Here is a 22,423-nt window from a genome sequence, read left to right on the forward strand (position 1 = left end):
GACTTGTAAATATGGGTTTGCACCAAAATGGTATGCCAGATGGAGGCTTAGGAAGGAGAAATATCTTTATTTCTCCTGGTTAACAACTCTTTCCAAGTGTGGAAATACAAATAAGAAACTGAAATAAGAAACTGCCTGTAAGGATTGCTTTTGTGCAGTAAGGTGTTGCCAATTATGGCTCCCGGTTACACCCAAAGTTTTTTCAAGGGGAATAAAGTAGTGTACTTCTCCAATAGAAACAAATGCAAGACACTCTTAGGCTGCTTTAAACCCATTAGGAGAGAATCAAATAGTAGTTCCCATTCCCCCCTACGCATTTCAAGATCTGTTAAGACGAAACTGGGTTTACTCAGTATAGGGTCAATTTGTGTTTATGCACAATATGTGACTTGTGTACCACAGACAGCACCTCTTTGAAAGAAGGCTCATGATTTTCTTCCAGGTTCAGCAGCTCAGATCTTAAGACATTTAGAAGAACAATTCCTATGGCAGGAAGAGGCCTCTTTTACAAAGGATTTCTAATTTAAATAATCTGCACAGTAGATCATGCACCTCTTTCACAGCCCAAGGTGCCACCTTCTGGTTTCTCAGGACTTTGCGGCTCACAGGGTAGAAGATATGAGCGGGAGGGCAACACAGTGATGCTTCCATCTGCCAGCTCACCTGGAATCCATCCATTGTGCTGAGGCCTCAGTATCTTGCCTTGGCAAGCATGTGATTCAACACAGTTTCCCAGCACCTAGCAGAATTTCATTTGTCTGCCATCACGTTCTTGCTCTGGCACCTCAATACAGCCTCCATCATTCATTGACGACAACACCTTCAACAAGATGCTTTTCAGTCTTTTTCTCTACCGTCTGCCACTTACCTAGGAACTTCCATCTCCATGTGGACTGGTCAGCTCCCATGACCACTCTATCTGTTTTCACCACTATTGTGGACCAGTGCTCAGCTTCTGAAGATATTATCATCATCCCATCTGCATTCATATTACAGGGTTTTCTACACCAGTGAACACTCTGTAATACGCACAGGCTATGTTAACTGAAAAATTCCATGATAGGCTATGTCATGAGTGATGTAATAAGCGAGCTCACAGGCATGCAAAGGGTGTGAGTTATAGTTCATGCAAAGTAAGTTATTATTACCATAGCTAGCTAAAACTTCCCTTTAAACTTTGTTTTTTTAATGAAATTGTACATTCATTTGGTGTAAAGTAATATTTTATTACCACATGCAACATGTTAACTCCCTCCACATATGGTATTAAGCCAGGCACTCATTCCCCCGCGGGCAGCCAGGTCTCCATGTATGAGGCCTTCAGCCATTTCCATCATGGATTAGTTGCAGGACCAACCGCCCTCATGCTGTCAACCCAACACAGACACTCATGTCCCCCTTTTTTTACTAGTTTTCCAATCCTGCTGGACTCTCACAGGAGTAAGTGTGACCCTCTGCACTTCTGTGGGACTTCCTAGGGAATAGTAGTCCCACTGCCTCCTGCAGGAGGTCCCACAGGATTGCAGAAACCCAACAAATGTTTTTGTTTTATTTTACATATTGGCCTCAGTGAGAATTTTCACCTATTACGCATTTTAACTTTTGTTATTTTTTGTTTTTTTCTGTGACACTTTGAGGTTTTGTAATGCAAAGTAAAATGTTTTTGCCATACCTAACTGTAAAATCACTTTAAGCTTTGTTCTTTTCAGTGGATTTTTAAGTTAAAAAAAAAATTAAAAGTCATATTTTATTACCATACCTAATTTTGCCCCCCCACACCCCCAAGGTCAGTGGGATCCAGGTACTCCAACCCTACTTCTTAAACTGAGTATGTGTCCTGAAGTAGCAGCTGCAACATTTATCTTCATGCAGTGGCCAGCCAATTACAGTGCAAGGTCCTACGGGATTTGCGACAGCCACTCACTTCCAGCCACTCACTTCCAGACAGCCACTCACTTCCAAAGGGAGCCTGTTTCTCCCATTGACAGGAAAAAAAAAACACTAGGCCAATCGGAATGCTGTAATATTTGAAGCAGTGTGCCTGCGAGAGTTCTGCAAGAGTTTTGTAGATCCAACCATCCAGATATACATACAGAGTAAATCTTAATTTCTCAAACTCTACTGAACTGATCACACCAAATCACAATCCACCCGCTTTTCTGGGGATCTACTTTTCTGTCAAATGTGGTGTAATTCCTTTCAGCTGTTTGATCAGTAGCCCAATGCAAAAATGCTTATGGAAAATGCAAGGCAAAATTGCCCTCGCTTGACAGGTCACCCTGAAATGTTCAAGGAAGAAGCTAAGGTGGATGAACTTTATTTTGGAGAGTTTTGTGAACATTCATCAAACAGTATTAAAGTTATTAGCAAACCAAAAAAAGGCCTTCATATAGTGTAACTAGTTCTTAAATGTAACTACAAAGTGCAGCTCTTTTCTATTTTGATCCTCCTGGGTGGGCCACGGCCTTGGGTGCCGCACAATGTTATTGTATTGATAGGGTGGCATGTGGCCCTTTCCCCAGTATTTTCCAGCCCCAAAGAACCCAACCTCCAGGACCGTTCTAAATTTTAATGAGGAGAGGGGCATGCATCCCTCTTCCTAGAACATTTTTAGGCTCTGGAGACCCCATCGCATGGGCTACTTTATTTTTATTAGAGAGGGCGATGCACCCCCTGGTACCATTTTAGGTTCCAGGGACAACATTCTCTGGAGAAGCTTTATTCTTCATGTGGAGGTGGCACGTGGCCCCCTCTCTGAGCCTGTTTTATGCCCCGGGGACCCAAAACCCCCTGGGGCTGAAGGCATTTTTTTATTGGAAGGGGCAAGAGGCCCCATCTCTTAGCCATTCTATGCACCCAGGGACCTCATCACCCAGGGCCTAAAGGCAGTGGTTCCCTGGGAACCCCATCCTCTGGGACATTGTAGCGTTTTCCCCCCAAGAGAGTGTAGTTAGGGAATGTAAAAATAATTCACAGCCTGACCTCTCCTGGGCAGGGAGCACAATTTTGCTCCAGCCTGGGGGGAGTAGGAAAAAAGCAGTTCCCTCTGGGCTGGAGCATATGAATCAAGTTGGCTCATACCAGCACGGAGCTTTCTTGAGAGTCACAAGGGGCTACATAGGCACTGGGAGCTCCTTTAATGGCTGCCCATGATTTCTCTGTTGTCTGTGCCCTGGTTGGACACCGGAGTCCCCACGAGAAAATAATGAAAGGCTCCCATCAGGACCCACTATGGGTGCTGGCTGGGGAGCCAGAAGGGTCTGGATGGGTCTTGGGGCTCCACCAGTGTCCCAAAACCTCAAAAGAAAAGTGTCAGTGTCCTGGGTTGGGTCCGGGACACCCACAAAATAAAAATAAATAAATATATAATCCAATAAATGAGTGGAAGGACCTTTGGAACTTAGACTGGAAACAGACAATATTTTAATTCTCATGATTCTACTCTTATGCAAAAGCTATGCAGGTTTAACACAGCAACAGTTGTAAGATACACATTGAAAAGTGTAGCAATCACAAAGAAATCTTACCTATAATTATTTTGGTAAATTTACTTGAAATAAATTACACATACATTGAGGTACAAATGAAATTGATTTACTTTTTGTTATTATATTCTTATTTTAGATCACTAAATCATTTTCCCTGATGTTGCTCTATTTTCTAAACATACCTAGAGCAGTTTATATCTGATTGAAATTGAAGCATTGTGTCTCACAATTTATCGTAGTTAAACTAGTTTTATTTAAATGTACGTTTTGTTTTCCTCAAGTGCAATAAGTGCACTTAAACACTGGTATGGTCTTAATTTGTGAGCATTGACAAAATTTGCTTAAGATGTTTTTGACGACTCATCTGAAACTCCCCTTTGTTGCCCTTTTTTCATAATAAAAACCTTTGGGACTCACAATCCGCCCACACTTGAATACCCTACTTAGGCCCTCATTAAAATGTCACAGTTAATTGCGATATATGCGGTACTCTGAGTTACAATCAAGAATTTAGTTGCTAAACTCAAACCTGCTTAAATGTTTGGGTAAACAATGTCGGATAATAATAAGATCATGATGATTTTCGTGCGTTATTCACCAAAACCTACATGCTTTTCTTCTTTTTTGGGGGACAGATTCCTAATTGGTGTTAGATATCAACCCCATAAATTCTGAGTCCGCAGAGTCAGGTTTTATCAAGTCCAATAAATATTGTCTCAAACACCGGGCTACTACTAATGAAGGCTTTAAGCTAAATTCCTGAAAAGATCGTGCAGATTGTGGAAAAGAAACGTGAAGATTTCGATTTTACATGTCACCACATTTTTCTTACTTTAGGACTCACCGGTAAACGATATATGCGTGAGGTTTGTCTTTTCCTAGGAGTGGTTGGCTCCACGATGGCAACTATCATTCATTGACCATCAAATATCTTAAACCTGCTCGTTACCCACATTTCAAAGTTTTTTCTTTTCCTTTGACTAACTGGTTATGGCTTTATTTTGCACTGGAAGGTAATTACTTGGCAACTTATTTTCATGCAGTTATGCTTGAATGTTCGAAGTGTAAATTCGCTAACAATGTTTTCCATATTCTTGTAATTGAACATGGATAAACACAATATGACAATAAGACTGAAATATTGCTCCTAAGATGAAAACACATTACCTGTCTCTGATGCTGCAAAGATCGATATGTAAATCACTGTAGTTTCCTAGAATTCCTTGTTGCATTAAAACAAGATCCATGGGCTGGTTATCAATAAAGATGAGTTGCATGCAGCCTTGAAAACCAGCGAAGGGATATAAACAGGGAGAATCATTGGAATTTTTCGAGCACCCTGCGAAAAGAAAGAACATCCTTACAATGATCGAAACTATGGTAATATATTTCTTTTTGTAGAAATCAATAGAGTTCAAATGTGTCTTAAATTTCAGATGGTCTACTGTCTTCATAATATTTTTAAAGGCAGCAAAAATTGCCAAGTGAAAGCAAACTCAGAAAGTGTCCATTCTATGCAGGATGAATGTGCTACCAAGTTGTGCCGAAGCAAGACTGCAGTTATGCAACGCATGCAGCTGTATCAAACAAATCACAAGAGAAAGCATATCAGACTCAATATTGAAGTAACATTGCATTGCATCAAAAGCCAGAACTCATGTACAAAGTGAGCTTAGCTAGAAGTAACCCTAGAAAATGCCATAATAATCGTCCCGAAACTGAATGTAGCGACACGATAAAAGGCAGAACTACTGAGCAGCACATGTACAAATAATTCAAATTATTTTCTTCACAAAAAACAAATATGAATCTTAAGGACATATTGTAACTACATTGGAGCCCTTAATATACTGATATACACACAGAAGCAAATGAACCGAAAAGAAAACTGGGAATAATAAATTAAAGTGGTGAGGGGTTCTTTCTGCTTGAATGACCTCGAGCAAAGTTATGTTCTAAGTAGCACAGTTATAGTTTCACTTTAGCAACATATTTCATAATTCCTACAGCCAACAACCCACAGTTGGGCAAGGGCCTTGCCAGAGGCGGAACCTGAAGCCAACCTTCCCAGGGCATTTTGCTTTTGGTTAGCACAGCAGGCTGTTGGGCGTCTGCAAAAGGTTTGGTTGGAAGACAGGGACCTCTACCAACCCTCCACTGAACACGACTGAAAGCCGTGTGCAGCTTGGGCTTGGCATGCTGTGGCAGGTTTGGAAGTAGTGGCTGAGACCAGACCCTGTGGCCAACACCCTGCTGCATGCGGCTGAATTTTATCAAAAAGCACCAGATATTCATGAAAGGAATCAAAGGTTAATGTGGTGGCACAATACCATGGGTATGATCTTGGCTTATTTTAAGAAAATAACATAGAAAATCAGTGAAAAAACACAATGGTTGAAAAGGTGTTATAGTGATGTGCTGAAATAAGATAAAAACTAATGTTTAAAAACCAACAACATCACTGAAATTCGCTAGTTGTAGATTACTGAAGTAATTATGACTTGCACCTCAAGTATACACTGCTTATGACTTCACATTTTACATTACTCATGACATGCCCATGCGTTCATGCCGCAGGTCCTGCGGTACTCTAGACATCTTAGCAAGACCACCTGTGAGGTCATGTGGGAGTACTGTGGGACTGTGTAAGAATACAAAATTGAAGGTTGCACTGTCTCACAGTACCTTGGACCGCCAATTGTGAAAGGGGGTTGCTTGCAAACATTTAAATACAAAAAAAAAAAAACATTATAAAGTGCGGTCAATAGACTCCTTGGGATCCCTCAAGGAGATGAGTATTGCTGAGAGGTCTGAGAGGAACGAGACACCTATCTTAATAGGTGCTACCCTTTCTTTGGATTTTCGGATGTGCCCAAGAAGTAGTTCAACCTTGCGTAGCTCAGTCTGGAGGCTGATTAGAAGGTATAGTCTCTGCTGTAGGGGAGGTGGAGATGCCAAAGAACCAGCAGCCTCAAATCCAATAACCATTTTGGAACCCAACCCTGGGGGCAATGGCCTCACTTGGCCTGCCCTTTCCGTTGGCGTCTCTAAGGGACTGTTACTGTTTTTTGTTACGAGGAGACTATGGCAATCATGAAGGAGAGATCATTCAGGGATAAACAAAGAGCCAGTAATCTCCCCCTCAACTATGCAACTGAACACAGAATAGTCCCAAAAATGTTTTGAGAACAATATGATTAACCAGGCTTTTTATTTGAACAGAAGAAAATAAATTGCTTGGGGAACCCTTTATTCCCAGGGCGTCTCTCGCCAGTCCTGCTTGAGTAAAGGGTCTATTGTAGGAGACATATATCACATTTGGAGTCATTGGGCATACTTAGAAGTGCTTCATGTTTCACTACTGCTTTAGGGCCCCTCAAATTTAAACTCATGTTTTAGCCATAATAGATGGAGGTAAAATTGGTTTAGCAGTCCAGAGGCCAGTGATGTTCTGTGGCATAAGAGTTGTATGATCACATGATATGAGGGTGGGCATGGAGGGTATATAGTGTTGTGGCAGATATAAAAAAAAAGAGCTCTCTATAAACTCTAAACCTAAATAAATGAGTAGAATGCCCCTCCAACCAAAGAATGCAAAACTGCATATAAACTTGGTATATTTGAGGAAACAAGTCCAATCTCATCATTCAATACAAATTCTCCAACCACTACTGCCCACACCTATCCCAAGTAGATATCAGACTTAATCTAAGGAAACATCTGATTCCTAACATGAACAAGTGGCAGCTATACAATATGCTGCAGGATCAGCAGCATTTGGGCTAGAAGGCTGTTGCTTCCCAAATCAAAGGCCCCTTGATTCACTCTTCGAACACTGGGCCATTTACCTGCAGCTTGTCCAGGCTGGCTTTCTTTTTAAAGAAGAGTGGCCAGGGCACACCAATAGCATGAATCCTGATAATGTTCAAGAATAAATAGAAATTTCGTTCTTGGAAGATGATGTGTAGATATTTATTATAAGTGCAGGTAGAAAGTAGAAATCTCAGTCAAAAGACTGCGTTGTACAAAATGACCATGTGTCCAGAGCAGCCAGATGGTGATAAATGGTCAAAGTTACAATAGGATGTTCGAATGTAACAATAAGTCCATGCAGCAAAAAAGCCAACAAGTGTTTCGTCTTCAAGACTTTGTCAAGGCTTCAGATGTATATAAAACATTATATGTAAACACAAAATGTACATAGATCAAGCTGCTGGTAGTCATGAGTCCTTGGGAGAAATCAAATAGTATAGGCAAATGATGGCCATGATAAGCCTCAAGTATTTGTGGAGCAAATAAACCCATGCGTGCGTGTCTCTCTGCCAAAACCCCGACGCGCATGGCACAGCATGTTGCTTTGTTTCGTAGTCTGGCTGCAAGAGGTTCTATTGCTAGTGCAAAAAGGATTGGAGATAGGGGGCAGCCCTGATGGGTGCCTCTCCCTATCGCGAACTCCTCAGATATAATCGCACCAGTCCTGACTTGTGCTTTTGGATCGGCATAGAGGATTGATATCCAGCGCATAAACACTTCACCGAATCGCATTTCCTTTAGTGCGGTCATCAGGAACGGCCAGCCCGGTGTGTCAAACGCTTTTTCGACATCCAGAGAGACCGCCACCCGAGTGCTGTCTGTTTCCGGGGTCTCGGCTATTAGTCACAAGAGGTTTCTAATGTTGATAAAGGTGCTACGTCCTGGTATAAAACCGGATTGGTCTGGATGAATCAAGGTGGCCATTAGTGGAAGGAGGGGATTCCCCAGTACCTTCCCCAGTATTTTGCAGTCTGTATTCAGCAGTGACAACGGGCAGTAGGAGCGGACATCCAAAGGATCGTGGCCCTTCTCGTGGAGGACAATGATTAGTGCCTTGCGTAGAGAGTCAGGTAATCGTCCCATTGAGTATGCCTCCTGTATTATTGTTAGATAAGGAGCTAGCGTCTGTGTCAGAAAGGTTTGGTAATACTCGATTGGAAACCAATCTCTTCCTGGAGCCTTATTGTGGGCTAATTGACGGAGGGCTTGTTTAATTTCATCTATTTCTATTGGTTTATCCAGGTCTAGCAACTAGGCTGCTGTTAAGCGAATCAATGGGGAGGACTGGAAAAATTCCCCCAATTGTTCCGGAGATGGGGAGGGTCCGGCCCTGTACAAGGTGTCGTAATAGCGTCTGAAAGCGTCATTAATCTCTGTCGGTGTGTTAACTATTGTTCCCGTATCTAGGCAGATGGCATTTATAGGGGAATGTTTTTGTTCCCCCTTCACCAGCCAAGCTAACATTCTACTAGAGCGGTCACCTTCCACATGTGGGCGTGCCGTGTAGTGGTGATAGTCAAATTTTCTTATGCGAGATTCAACTTTGTCCCATTGCTTTTGAAGTTTAGACCCATCATTACTGATGTCGCTGTGCGACACTGCCTTGCATTCCGCTTCACGTAGCTTCCCCTCGATGTCACGTAATTCTAAAGTCAGTGTGCGCCGGACACCACTTGCTATTGCCATACACATGCCCCTCATTACTACCTTGTGTCCATCCCACCCTTGTCTTGTAGCAATGTGGGCTGTAGTCGCCATGTGTGTTGTCTACCCCATCTTAGTGTGGCAATAAGAGGACAGTGGTCAGACAGGGTCTTAGCCATATAAGAAGCGTAGTTGATTAAATGTGTGATCGTGTCCGTGCACAGCAATAAATCAATACGTGTATGTAGCTGGTGTACCGGAGAATAGAAGGAGTATTCTCTATCTGTGGGGGGGAGATCCCTCCACACATCGTATAGTCTCCTCTCTGAAATCCAGGACCTCAATGTCCGAGACAGTCTCTTGCTGTGGGCGCCCTCCAGTGGGGGTTGGGATCTATCTAGTGATATATCAGGGACACTGTTAAAGTCCCCACCCCATATAATGGGTGTTAACGGGTAGTGCAGTTTAGAAGTGGTCCTGCAGAACTCTCCCTGTCCCGCGTTAGGCCCATATATACCGGCTATAACTAGTTGTCTGCCATCCAGTTCGCCGTTTAGGTAAACATATCTGCCGTCTGTGTCTATACTTGTGCTGTTAACGAGGTATGGGACTCCAGGGGCGATCCAGATTAGGACCCCTTTCGCATATGTGGACGTCTGGTGCTGTGTACTGTGCCCGACCATCTCTTGCTAATGTTACCCAGTTCATGTGCGGATAAGTGTGTCTCTTGGAGTATGGCTATATGTATATTATGACGTTTGAGGTAAGCATGCACTCTACGACCCTTATTGATGTTGGCCAGCCCTCTTACGTTCCATGTTATTATGTTATAAGACGTCATTGTGTTTTGTGATTATTATGTTGAGCGGTGTGCTTCTTGAACAGAGCCCAAGCATGCCCCGGGTCCCACTCCCCTGCCCCCCCATCCCCACCACTCCGCGAACAAGACAGAAATTGGGGCATAATAGTAACACAATTGAGAAAAAGAGAAGAAAAAAAAAGGAAAAAAGGGGGGGAGTACAACTTTCAATAACTGAGGTCAACCAGGCACAACTGGTGCCAACATGAGCAATAAATCGGATGAGGTCCATACTGTAACCCTTCTGGGTTAGGGGGGCGCAGCTGGGATATAAGTTGAGGTGGCTCATGGAAACGGCCCATTCAGATATGTTCATTTCCTTTGCGAGCTCTCGTACTGTTCCAAGCAAAATCATACTGCTTGTGGCATAAGATTCATTATAGCAGTGTGATCCGGGCGTGCACTCAGATGGAGCTGGCGAGCGCATGTGGGCCACAAGGTATATGCAGCTACAGTTACCGTCAGATCAGACAAATCAAGAGTGTATTTTATTGATGTTCTATAGCGCAAGAACCAGAGGACTTGTGGTGCCATAGTATTTTTATGTTGCCTTAGAGATCATCGGCTGAGCATGGCGTAAACTTAGGGCCAGAGATCATGGGTGATGAGGGGGGACTGTTGTGGCTTCTTAGTGAGTCCAAATCTGTAACACTAGTTTCATTATTGAGCATTGGGCGTATAGCCGAGAACATATTGGTTTCCTTTAAAGCTTGTATTTGCTCGGCCGCTGCTTGCGACTTAGACGGACGCGTCACGGTTCCAATGCCTGTTCTCTTCTTCTTGCAGGGCGCTGGATGAGCCAATCTTTTTGCTCGATATGTTCAACGATGGGGTCCACAGGACCTTTAGCATGGAGCCACGTCCACACATCCTCCGAGGTCGGGAAGATGTGAGCCCTGTCGCCGTCCACTACACGAAGTATGCTAGTGTGCCATCTTCTCTTTGAAACTGTGTTTAATTGTGCTAGATTCATGTTGGTTATGGCACCTGGCTGGGTGGTGTTGAGGGGTCCATCCATTGGTTTTGTGTCGGTTGCTCCAGCTGTGGAAGGAGGTGCTGTGAGGTTTGGGGTGGTGAGGGGTGGTCCTGTGATTGTGAAGTGGACAATAGAGTGGTCAGTTCAAGTGAGTTCCCTAATGTGGCTATATTTAACTCTGTTGTGGGATGTGAAGATTGGGTCCAGAGTGTGTCCTGCTCTGCGCGTAGGAGTCTGTGACCAAATGGGTGTGACTGATGTTGCCCAAGCGTTCGAAGAGGTTGGCAGGCTTTGGGTCTGTAGGTTCATCTAGGTGGAAGTTGAGGTCTCCAAGGAAGATGTAGTGCTTGGATTCGATGGTGAGTGAGGCAATGAAGTCGGTGATGGTGTCACAACGGCTGGTGTGTGGTACTTGAGGGTCTGTAGGCGAAGGTGCCTTTTATTGTAGTTGTGTAATTGGTGTGGAGTTAGAAATTGAGGTGTTTCATGATCGGTGTGGTTTTGTCATCAATGGTGGAGTAGTGCATCGATTTTTTGTGGATGATGGCAATGCCACCTCTGTGTTTGTTGATACAGTCCTAGTGTTTCTTTTTGTAACTATTGGGCATTGTGCGGCAATGTCGGGGGCAGAAAAGGGGTTGAGCCATGTCTCTGTGATGAAGGTCACATCAACTGCAAGGGTGGGGATGGTGTCCTAGACTGGCATGCTTGTAGAGCAAACTTGCATTGATCGGGAGGCACTGGAGTGGTTCAATGGTGGTGTTAGCTGGTGGGGTGGGAGTGGTGTGGGTTTCTGTGTCGGCTAGTGGTCCTAGGTTCCAGGTGAAGAGATAGCGGTAGAAGGTGAATGGTCTTGTTGTGGTGCTCAGAGATGCTTGTCAGCAATTGGTGCGTCGTCTCAGATCCAGGGCTCAAAGATCTACAGAGGAGTACCTTTGGGTAGACGGCAGGCCAGGATTCCTGGCCCTGCGCACAGTCCAGGGATGGACAGGTGCGTGTGGGCTTGCCTTTGGTTTGCTTTGGGTGCATCTGCTGCATGACTGTGTTGCAGCCTCCATTAAGTAGGTCCTGAGAGGGGTGCTGGGGTGCTAGGAAGCATTGAGAGGGTGGGGGAAGCAGCTGACATGAAGACATGGTAGTGATTGGGACCAGAAGAGGCTTAAAAAGGGGTGGGCACTAAGCCAGAAGGCTAGGGCCCAAGTGAGGAAAGTATCCTCTGGCTAAAGCACATAGGAAGGCAGCTGACAGGTAGCAAGGGGAGCTGAAGAGGCCCTGCTGAAAGGGGCCATTCTGTTGCCTACATTAAGTAGGTCCTAGGATGGGGAGGGGCACTGGAGAGATGGTGGCACGGAGCAGGTGGCAGGAAGAGGGTGGTGGAAAAAAATGGCAGCGAGCGGGCCCAGGGCTGCAAAAGGAATGTGAACTAAGCCAGAAGATTAGAGCCCAAGTGAGGTAAGTATCCTCAGGCTGGGGCACACAGGAAAGTAACTGGCAGGCAGCAAGGGGAGCTGGAAAGAAGCTGGAGAGGACAGCGATAGACTGATTAAGTAGAGTGCTCCACTATAAGGTTTAGGGGGCAAAAATGTGGCCGCCTCACCCAAACTGATTCTGCCCAACCCCAAGGCAGGCTCATAGGGCAGGCTCATAGGGCATGTGGACTGACATTCATCTCTTATGCTCTCTGTGTTCTGGGTCTATCCTGGTTCAGTCCCCTCAGTGCCTGGTCTCCCAAAGGAGTACCACCTGGTTCACAGTGGGAGGATATTCATATTCTCCATCTGGTTTATCCCCAGCTCCCGGGGTCTTTCACTCTCTTGACTCACATGCGCTTCATAATACATGAGGATTAGGTTCATGCTTCCAGTGCTCCTCATCTTTCAGGTGGATTCCACTCACCTTAAGTGCTCCAGGTGCTTCTGATGGGTTGCTATGTGAGACATATAAGTGGTCTTTGGTGGCCTCTAGCTCCTCACAAACCCCATACTTAGCTGTGATTCTAAGCCTTGCATGTTGAGGCGGAAGGAAGGGCCTACCCTTCATATCCAGAGAATAATGAATGCTTAGGGACCACAGGGAACACCATTGTTTGGCCACAGTTCTTTGCCCAGTCCCCTTGTATTCATCATTATGGCCCTTTAAGTCCCCTTTCCTCACCAGTATTCATTCTGGGCCCAGGGAAATGTTATATTCTGACTTTTCATCCATATTTAAAGTAAAAAACACCTACTTCCTAAGAAGTGAACTTGTGCTACCAGGAATGAGCAAGTCTATCAAGAAGCTATAGAAAGCAAAAAGATTTTGCGACAGGGATAAGAGTGGGATAGTTTGGAGGAATTAAACCAGAGGATACATTTTGCAGTTAAACATACAGGTTCTGTTTCTGTCTTCAACAAGAGACAGTTTGTTGCATCTGGATGCTTACAGACAGTGAAATCCATATTATTGCAGTGGTGACTTCCTACCGGCTTCCAACCTAAATCTTGGTATAATGATAGAAGCACTATGTTTGAATTTAAGTTCTCTGGGATGGGTGTACTATGAAAATGTTGGATATTTTGTACGTGTGTTGACTGTTGTTGGAAATCATTTTGTGGCAAAGGCTTTGAATGGGCATTTTTTTTTTACTTATTGGAAGTCAGTGTAGAGAATTAATGCATTTTGAGATTGAGGTCTATCTCTTCGGACCCAGAATCAATCTAGCCTCTGTATTCTGTGGTAGCTGGAGATGATATGTAAGGTATTTTGAAGGGCCCACCAGAACAAAAGTCAATTTCCAATATAATTAGTGCTTGGGATAAGTCCTTTTTGGGTAATGAAATTGTTCAAATGTTTGAAAGCACCTTAGCATCTAACTATGTATTTTTAAAAGAGGAGCACCATGACAGATTTCCATGACTGAAATACACAACCTGAGTTTAGGGAGGAGTTACACAAGATAGTTGATGGAGATCTTTCTGTAGCTTTCTTGGGATATTAGATCGCTAAAACATTTGTTATCAATTAGGAGTTCATGAAGGTAAATATTTGCCCTACTTCTTCTTCAGATACAGCTATAAAAGTGGACAAATTGATATGATCCTGGTCTTGGATTTCAACTGAGGGCACCCACCAAGATGACATTTTAGTCTAAAAGAAGTTGGATATATTTATGCATAATTATTTAGATGAGAATTATTTTTACAGACAAGTCATGCTAAGGTGTTATAAAGTTTGCAGGCCTCTCCAGCTGAAATTTAATATGTTTAAGAATTTATTTTGCATAATTCGGCAAAGTGATAGTACTTTTGCAGTTTGTTTTTATAAGGAGATTCATTTGCAGGCAAATAGTTTCTTCTCCATTTTCTTTCAGCTATCTTACATACCTGTTTCTTTGCTTTTAAATCAGTACTAAACCACAACTCTGAGAGGCAAGTTCTTTTAGGTATCAATCTTATTTTATGGGGTCAGGGAAGATCTTATTATAATTATGTAATCACGGCCTTTCCACAGACCCTCAGGCCCAACGAGTATAGAGGCCCGGTGTCCCATCATAAGGTACTATAGTCATAGCCTATGCTCACCTCAGATGCTTTGATGCTGGGTCAGCATCCAAGAGAGAAATTAGGTTGTTGGCTGTGTGTGTGTGTTTGTGTGTGTATGTGTGTGTGAGTGGGGTGAACCCTTCGTGAGAAACAGCCAAAGTCCATTGTCAGGTTAACCAGAAAAAAATTCAGACTTTACTAGAGGCACTACGTAAAGTATGTACGCAGCACTCAAACAGTAATAATAAGAAAACACAAGAAAAATCCCACAACTATTTAGAAAAGTTGAATTTTAATAAATTATTTGACACCCATATGACAAAAGTCCAATTATGAGAACTGGAGTCTAGTTGTGCGATACCAGAGTAAAGTTGAAAGTTATGGCCGACTGCACTGGAGCATGGCTCAGATACAAGAGGTGGGTTAGGCCAAGTCTTGGCTAACTTTCGGACTTACATTTTTTTTTTTTTTAAATTCTGAGAAGCTAAAGTCCAGGGGAACAAGGCAACCAGTGGTGTCCAAGTATGAGACATCATCATCAGGGAGCCACTGGACAAAGTTGTGGGGAAGAGTTCTAGGTTTGAACTTAGTCTCTTTTTTGAAAGTCAAAACTCTACATTGGGACAAGGGCTCCACACAGCTGAATACCCTGCTGAACAGGATGTGCTGCTTCAGAGAAGATCATAGTGGGAGCTACTGCAAAGTCAGGCCAACAAATGATGCAACCTAGGCGAATCAGAGAACAGTTAGATCCTGCTTTCCTCTTGATTCCCGAGCACTTTTCAGTAAAAAGTTTCTTAGATTTTGGTTCTGACTGGTTGAGCACCTTTATGACCACTTTGTCCAAGGGTTCAGAACTAGAGGGGCAGCACTTGGAGGGTCAGGACTCATTCAGCCTGGGACCTAGTGCAGGTTTCAAGATGGCTGGAACCTTTTCAGTCTCAGAGGCTCTGATTGGGAGGCCATCCAATAGCCCTTAAAGTCACTCTGAAAGTCCTGGGTTTATGCAGAAAAAAAGGTTTCAAGTAGCAGGGCAATCATCTGAGGGCACGAGGCACACTTCAGAAAGAAGGGGAGTCCTCTTGCTGGAGCCAGACAGTCCTCTGAAGTACACAGCAGGCAACAGGCTGTCCTCTGAGAATTCTCTGCAGGTGCGTAAGAAACTAAAGAGTGGATCTGAGGGTCCTAATTTTATAACTGGTGCCTGTTTTGAAGTAAGAGAAACTTCTAGAGATTTCTCCCTACAGATGTGTTGGAATTTCTATCTTATCTGCCCTGGTCCCAGGGCATACGAGGGCACAAAAAGCTAGTGTTAAATTATTTGTGTGTGGTCTGAATTAGCTTCTAGATTAGAACTGTGCACCAGCTGCAATGGAAGGTCTGAGACATGTGGGTGGGACAACATGTGCTGCAGGCCCACAAGTAGCAATGAATTTGCTGGACTGGGGTTTATAGTACACAACTTTACTTGGGACATTTAGGTAAATGAATATGCCAATCACGTGTAAGTCAATTTTACTATGTTTAGGAGTGAGCAGAAATACTTTGATGCTGGTTAGCACTGGTAAAGTGCACAGACACCTAAGGCCAACAAAGAGAAATTGAGAAGACAGGGTAGGAGAAGGCAAAAAGTCTAGAGGTGGCCCACAGAGAGAGCCAAGTCTATCAATTCCCCTTCATCCCCCTCAATCATCATTAGGTCAGCAGCTTTGGCAATTGTAAAAGCATGGCACAGCCATTCTGAGCTACGTTAATTTTGACTCAATTGAGCCATTGCAACATCCACGTGCCTTTGTTTCATCTAAAGATCAGATTTATAAAACATATGTCGGACATTTAGAGACCTGGGGCTACCCCTTTTTGGGAGCAAATTCCTTACTTTTTTAAAGAATTCTACACTTTGTCAATATAATTTGTAACATTATTTATCATTTGGGACTAATTATATTAATTAACTGTAATGGCAATTAATGTAGAAGTGGGAGAATATACAAGTTCAATTAATATCATCTATTAGAAGTGCTAGCAAAAAGCTAAAAATAAATGTAAAATGCAATGCAAGCTTAAAAACCACTATGAACAGGATTAAAAAAAGAAATAGGGCCTTACTACAAGTCTGGCAGTCACAAAACCCTTTCATAACTCAGAGGGTGTCATGTCAGTGGTCTGATGTGGAGTGAGACCATAAGCTTCCAACATACACATTACATTCTCCTTCTAACTCAATCCATTTGAATTAGCCAGTTGGATGTCTTCCTTGATGGTTTTACTAAACATCTTTACTACTCTGTTTGTTTCTGGATGATAAAGAACACACAGTTTATGTTTTATTCTATTGCAATCAAGAAACTCCTTTTTTCTTTTGAGCAAAATCATACCCCATTGTTAGTCAACAACGTGTTGGTAAGACCTTCATGCATGAAAACTTACAGCAGAAATGTAATCACTGTGTTGGAACTTATGTTTGAAATCATTTTAGTTTCTAGCCATTTTGATAAGAGATATACTGATACTAAGACATATGGAGAGCCCTGTTTTCCAGACAACAGCCCAACTATATCAATGGCCACATCCTTCCGAGGCCCTTGAGGTAACTGACGGCACAAGATAGGTGGATTGTATAATTTTAACAACTTGTCACTGGCTGCACACGATATACAATCTCTGACTACTCTCTCTAATGCTCCATCAATCCTGAGCCGGCAAAATTCCAGACGTAACCTGTGTTTAGTCTTGGTGATACCAAAGTGACCTTTGTGAACCTGTACAATCAACCTCATCCGTAGATTGCTAGGCAGTATTCATTTGGTACCCCTGAATAGACATCCATCCAACTCAGAAAATTCATCTCTGACCATCCAATACGGTCGCACCTGGTCATCAATTTTCCTTTGTGAGTCCCATCCATTAATGAGATTTTCTCAAACTTTTATCAGAATGGGATCAACTTGTAATACCTGTTTCCAACAATTCTTTTCAATGCCACCCTTGGTTATTATTCAGACATCTTGGCAGCATTTACATCCTCATAACATTTCAGCTCATGGTCATGCTCTATATCTGTTTCTTTTACTAAATGTGAAAGACAAACAGCAACACAATTCCAAACCCCTGTAACATACTTAACATCAAAACTGAACTCTTGAAGATTTACCATCTACCTCTTGATCCTACTTGAGATTGCCATGAAGCTTTCTCTGTAAAAACGTCCTTAAGTGGTTTGTGGTCTGTTTTCACCTTAAACATGGTTCCTCAGACGAAGTCTCAAAATTGATTAAGACCCAAGTATACCACCAATGCTTCCTTCTCAATCACAGAGAATTGACTTCTACTTCTCAATCACAGGGAATTGACTTTTACTTGTCTAAGTGTACTGGAAGAAAAGACTATGGCCCTCATTACAACATTGGCGGTAAAAGCCGCTTACCGCCGTGCAGAAGACCGCCAACACACCGCCGCGGCTGCAGAAAACCGCCACAGCTATTATGACCCACATCTCGGAATCCGACAAAATTCAGACACCTACACAAGTCCGCCACACCAAAGGTCAGTGATAAACTGGCGAAAACAAAACCTCCACCGTCACGCCAACAGAAATACGCCCACACTATCATGACACACGAATCCACGCAGTGGTCTTTCAACCGCGGTATTCCATTGGCGGTACACACCGCAGGGCTCAAACTACACACACTTCTACAAAACACTGCAACATGGGACAATTCAAAATATACACACCTGATACACATACACACACCACTCCCACACACCCATTACAATATAAAACACACACCCACATCACCCACAAACCCCTACAATAGATATTACAGAGAAGGCCAGAGAGAGACACCACCATCCACAAACTAGCATCCACAGGCACACAACACCATCACCCACACAACTTCCACGCACAAAACACCACACACCACTACATATCACCACACTTAACATCACCCCACACATCACCTACACCACCCCATGGCACGACAAAGACACCCCAGGTTTTCAGAGGAGGAGCTCTGGGTCATGGTGGAGGAAATCGTCCAGGTAGAGCCACAGCTATTTTGATCACAGGTGCAGCACACCTCAATTGCAAGGAAGATGGAGCTATGGCGAAGAATAGTCAACAGGGTCAACGCAGTGGGACAACACCCAAGAAATCAGGATGACATCAGGAAGAGGTGGAGCGACCTACGGGGGAAGGTGTGTTCCGTGGTCTCAAGACACCACCAGGTGGTTCAATGGACTGGCGGCGGACCCCTACCTCCTCACCCACAACTAACAACATGGGAGGAGCAGGTCTTGGCGATTCTGTATCCTGAGGGCCTCGCAGGAGTCAGTGGGGGAATGGACTCTGGTAAGTCACACCTTTAACTACCATATCCCCCACCCTACCTGCATGCTATCACATACCCCCACCCTCGCCCTCACCCCTATCACTCCAACTCCTCACAAATGTGCCAATATCACAAACCACCCATCCTAACACCAAGCCCTGCATGCAACACCAACGCATGGACACCCATCACTAAAGCATGCCCACTGCACATACCCATACACCCCCCTAAACCATCATCACACAAGTTCCCACACAGGAATGCAAGCACTGGGGTACACGCTCACCCACCCATTGCACACCATGACACACACAGATGCAATAATCATGCCTTTACACCCTTGCAGGACCACTGAGAGGAGGGTCCAGACGTCTCCACTCCACCCAAGAAGAAGCCCACAGTGATGACAGCAGCTCTGTCCAACTGGATCTAGATGACCAGCCCGGACCATCGTGGGCCTCAGGACAGTTGGTTCCCCTCACTCCGGCACAGGCCACCACAGACCTCCCCCCCTCTGGAAACACCAGCACAGCACCCACCAAGCGGGCCATACATCCGTCCCCAGAACACGTCAATCAGCTGTGTGTCCACCACTACAGGGAACCCAGGATAACCCACCACCCCAACAACAACAGGGACCTGGGGGCAGTGGCAGTGGGCACACGGTGCAGGGGACGGAGGCCCAGGAACACAGGGGAACTGGGAGGGCTGTAGTGTGACAGGGGGCGGACAGACCAAGGGAACCCACTCTCCACGAGGCCCTCTCCTCCATCATGGGAGCATACCACCACTCTCTGGAGACGATGGCAACGGTACTGGCCAAGTTTCAGGAGACCCAGCGCGTGCAGGAGGAACAGTATTTGGGTTCAGGGAGGAACTCAGAACCATCAGCTCTGCCCTGGGCACCATCGTAGGGGTGCTGAAGGAAATACTCAACACCAGAAGGGACACTGTGGCACTACAAGGGGCCCCTGACACTAGCATGGACGATGAACTGCCTACCACCTCCGCCGGCGCTAGTGGACAGGAGGCACCGCTACAGGACCACCACACCAGCACCCCACCCCCTGCAGACGGAGAACCACCCTGCAAACGGTCCCTGAGATCCAGGAACAAGACAGAGCACGATGCCAAGACCCCCGCCAAGAAATGAGACCACCCTGATTGTCATCCCACTGTCCCACTTTGTCACCCTGTCCATATTGAAACTGCACCAGCTCCACTTCCTATGCCCATATGGGCAATGCACCTGTGAGACTAATAGACTGGACTCTGCCATGGACACTTCTCCGCCATCACCCCTCACCAATTAACTTCCTCCTCCAATATTTTGTATGTAAATAAACACACCTAAAGCACCAAAAGATCTGGAGTCTGTCTGTGATTTCGAAATAGTATATTTGCAATTACAGTGACAAAATTCTCAGGAAATAGTAATGTCAACATACCTATGTCACACAGCTCTAGTCCATGAGGAATCTAAGCAGATGACACACGTTGGGACCCACACCTGTGAAACCGTAAGGGAAAGTGACAACTCAGTGACAATACACTGGGTGAAATCGACAGATAGGATAGAGGTAGAAGTGTAAAAGTACATGTAGTAGGCAGGAATGTATTCTCACCTGTGTTTCACTGGAAATATTGATGGATGACTGAGTCCCTGTTGTCCATGTCTTCTTCCTCTGCTTCCTCCTCCTCACTGTCCACAGGCTCCACAGCTGCCACAACACCGCCATCTGGACCATCCTCCTGCAGAAAAGGCACCTGTTGTCGCAAAGCCAAGTTATGAAGCATACAACAGGCCACGATGATCTGGCACACCTTCTTTGGTGAGTAGAATAGGGATCCACCTGTCATATGGAGGCACCAGAACCTGGCCTTCAGGAGGCCGAAGGTGCGTTTGATCACCCTCCTAGTCCGCCAATGGGCCTCATTGTAGCGTTCCTCTGCCCTTGTCCTGGTATTCCTCACTGGGGTCAGTAGCCATGACAGGTTGGGGTAACCAGAGTCACCTAATAGCCACACACGGTGCCTCTGGAGTTGACCCATCACATAAGGGATGCTGCTATTCCACATGATGTAGGCGTCATGCACTGAGCCAGGGAACATGGCATTCACATGGGAGATGTACTTGTCGGCCAAACATACCATCTGTACATTCATGGAATGATAACTCTTCCGGTTCCGGTACACCTGTTCACTCCTGTGGGGGGGGACCAAAGCCACATGGGTCCCATCAATGGCACCTATGATGTTGGGGATATTTCCAAGGGCATAGAAGTCACCTTTCACTGTAGGCAAGTCCTCCACCTGAGGGAAAACGATGTAGCTCCGCATGTGTTTCAGCAGGGCAGACAACACTCTGGACAATACGTTGGAAAACTTAGGCTGGGACATCCCTGATGCCATGGCCACCGTTGTTTGAAATGACCCACTTGCAAGGAAATGGAGCACTGACAGCACCTGCGCTTGAGGGGGGATTCCTGTGGGATGGCGGATTGCTGACATCAGGTCTGGCTCCAACTGGGTACACAGTTCCTGGATTGTGGCACGGTCAAACCTGTAGGTGATTATCAAATGTTGCTCCTCCATTATCGACAGGTCTACCAGCGGTCGGTACACTGGAGGATTCCGCCATCTCCTCACATGTCCCAGCGGACGGTGCCTATGAAGGACAACAGCGAGCACTGAGTCAAACAACTCAGCGTTATGTACCCACAGTCTACACAGAACACCATTCATACACAAAATCTGGCCTGTATGTGTGTTGAGAGTAGGCCTAGGTATGTGTGACGCAGTTGGTAATTAGGCCATGTGGGCCCCTGAAATGGTGGCTGTCTGACCTCTAAAGTGGGACAATGGGATGTGAGGTAACTGCGCTGGCGTTGTACACTGTCGCAGGAGGGCGGTCGAAGACCGCAGCGCAATGCTGCATTGGTTAACATTGGACCCTATGGGTCCCAGGAGCCAATGACGATGTACGCCGGCGGTGATGGTACGCACCGCCGCGGACGTGACCGCCATTTTCTATCTGTTGAATCACTCGATACCTGATCTTCGACAGGAGAGGACCTACACTGCAAGTGCTGCTGTGACCTCGGTCTGGAAGAGACAATGGCTTGTGCGTCTGGGGAAAGGGCCCCTGCCTTCACATCGGAGGAGTTGGAGAAGCTCGTCGATGGGGTCCTCCCCCAGTACACGCTACTCTACGGTCCTCCAGACCAACAGGTAAGTAGACAGGGAGCATGTAGTATGGGCTATGCCTGTGTGGAGAGGGCTGGTTGTAAGAAGGAAGGGGGCAAAGTTCTGAGTGCATGAAAGATGGTGGGTGCATGTGCCACATGGCAAGGGTAGGGATGGGGGCCTCTCACTTTGACGGCGCAGTTGGTAATGACTTCTCTTCTACCCCTATACATTTCACGTAGGTCAGCACCCATCTGAAGAAGGATATTTGGCATGCCATCGCCAAGGACGTCCGGACCCTGGGGGTCCACCACAGACGGAGCACCCACTGCCGGAAAAGATGGGAGGACATTCGCCGCTGGAGCAAGAAGACGGTGGAGGGTCAGCTGGGGATGGCCTTCCAACGTGGGAGGGGTGCCTGTCGCACCATGACCCCCCTGATGTTCCGGATCCTGGCGGTGGCCTACCTGGAGTTGGATGGGCGCTTGAGGGCATCACAGCAGACACAAGGGGGGTGAGTACACTCTCATTCAGCTTACTTTGCGCGCAGGGGAGGTGTTTGGGTGGGGAGGAGGGCTGTGGGTTTCCCTAGGCCAGGG

General features: G+C 45.3%; 1 protein-coding gene across 1 annotated transcript in view; it reads right to left on the reverse strand.

The window, feature by feature from the left end:
- Positions 1 to 22,423, reverse strand: part of LOC138285079 (contactin-associated protein-like 5) — a 2,160,239-nt gene that overhangs the window by 838,354 nt on the left and 1,299,462 nt on the right. Inside the window, exon 10 of the mRNA XM_069224597.1 lies at positions 4,656 to 4,827. Coding sequence (XP_069080698.1) covers positions 4,656 to 4,827 — 172 coding nt within the window. The remainder of the gene's footprint in view (positions 1 to 4,655; positions 4,828 to 22,423) is intronic.

Source organism: Pleurodeles waltl, chromosome 3_1, assembly GCF_031143425.1.
Source record: "Pleurodeles waltl isolate 20211129_DDA chromosome 3_1, aPleWal1.hap1.20221129, whole genome shotgun sequence".
Classification (NCBI taxonomy): domain Eukaryota; kingdom Metazoa; phylum Chordata; class Amphibia; order Caudata; family Salamandridae; genus Pleurodeles; species Pleurodeles waltl.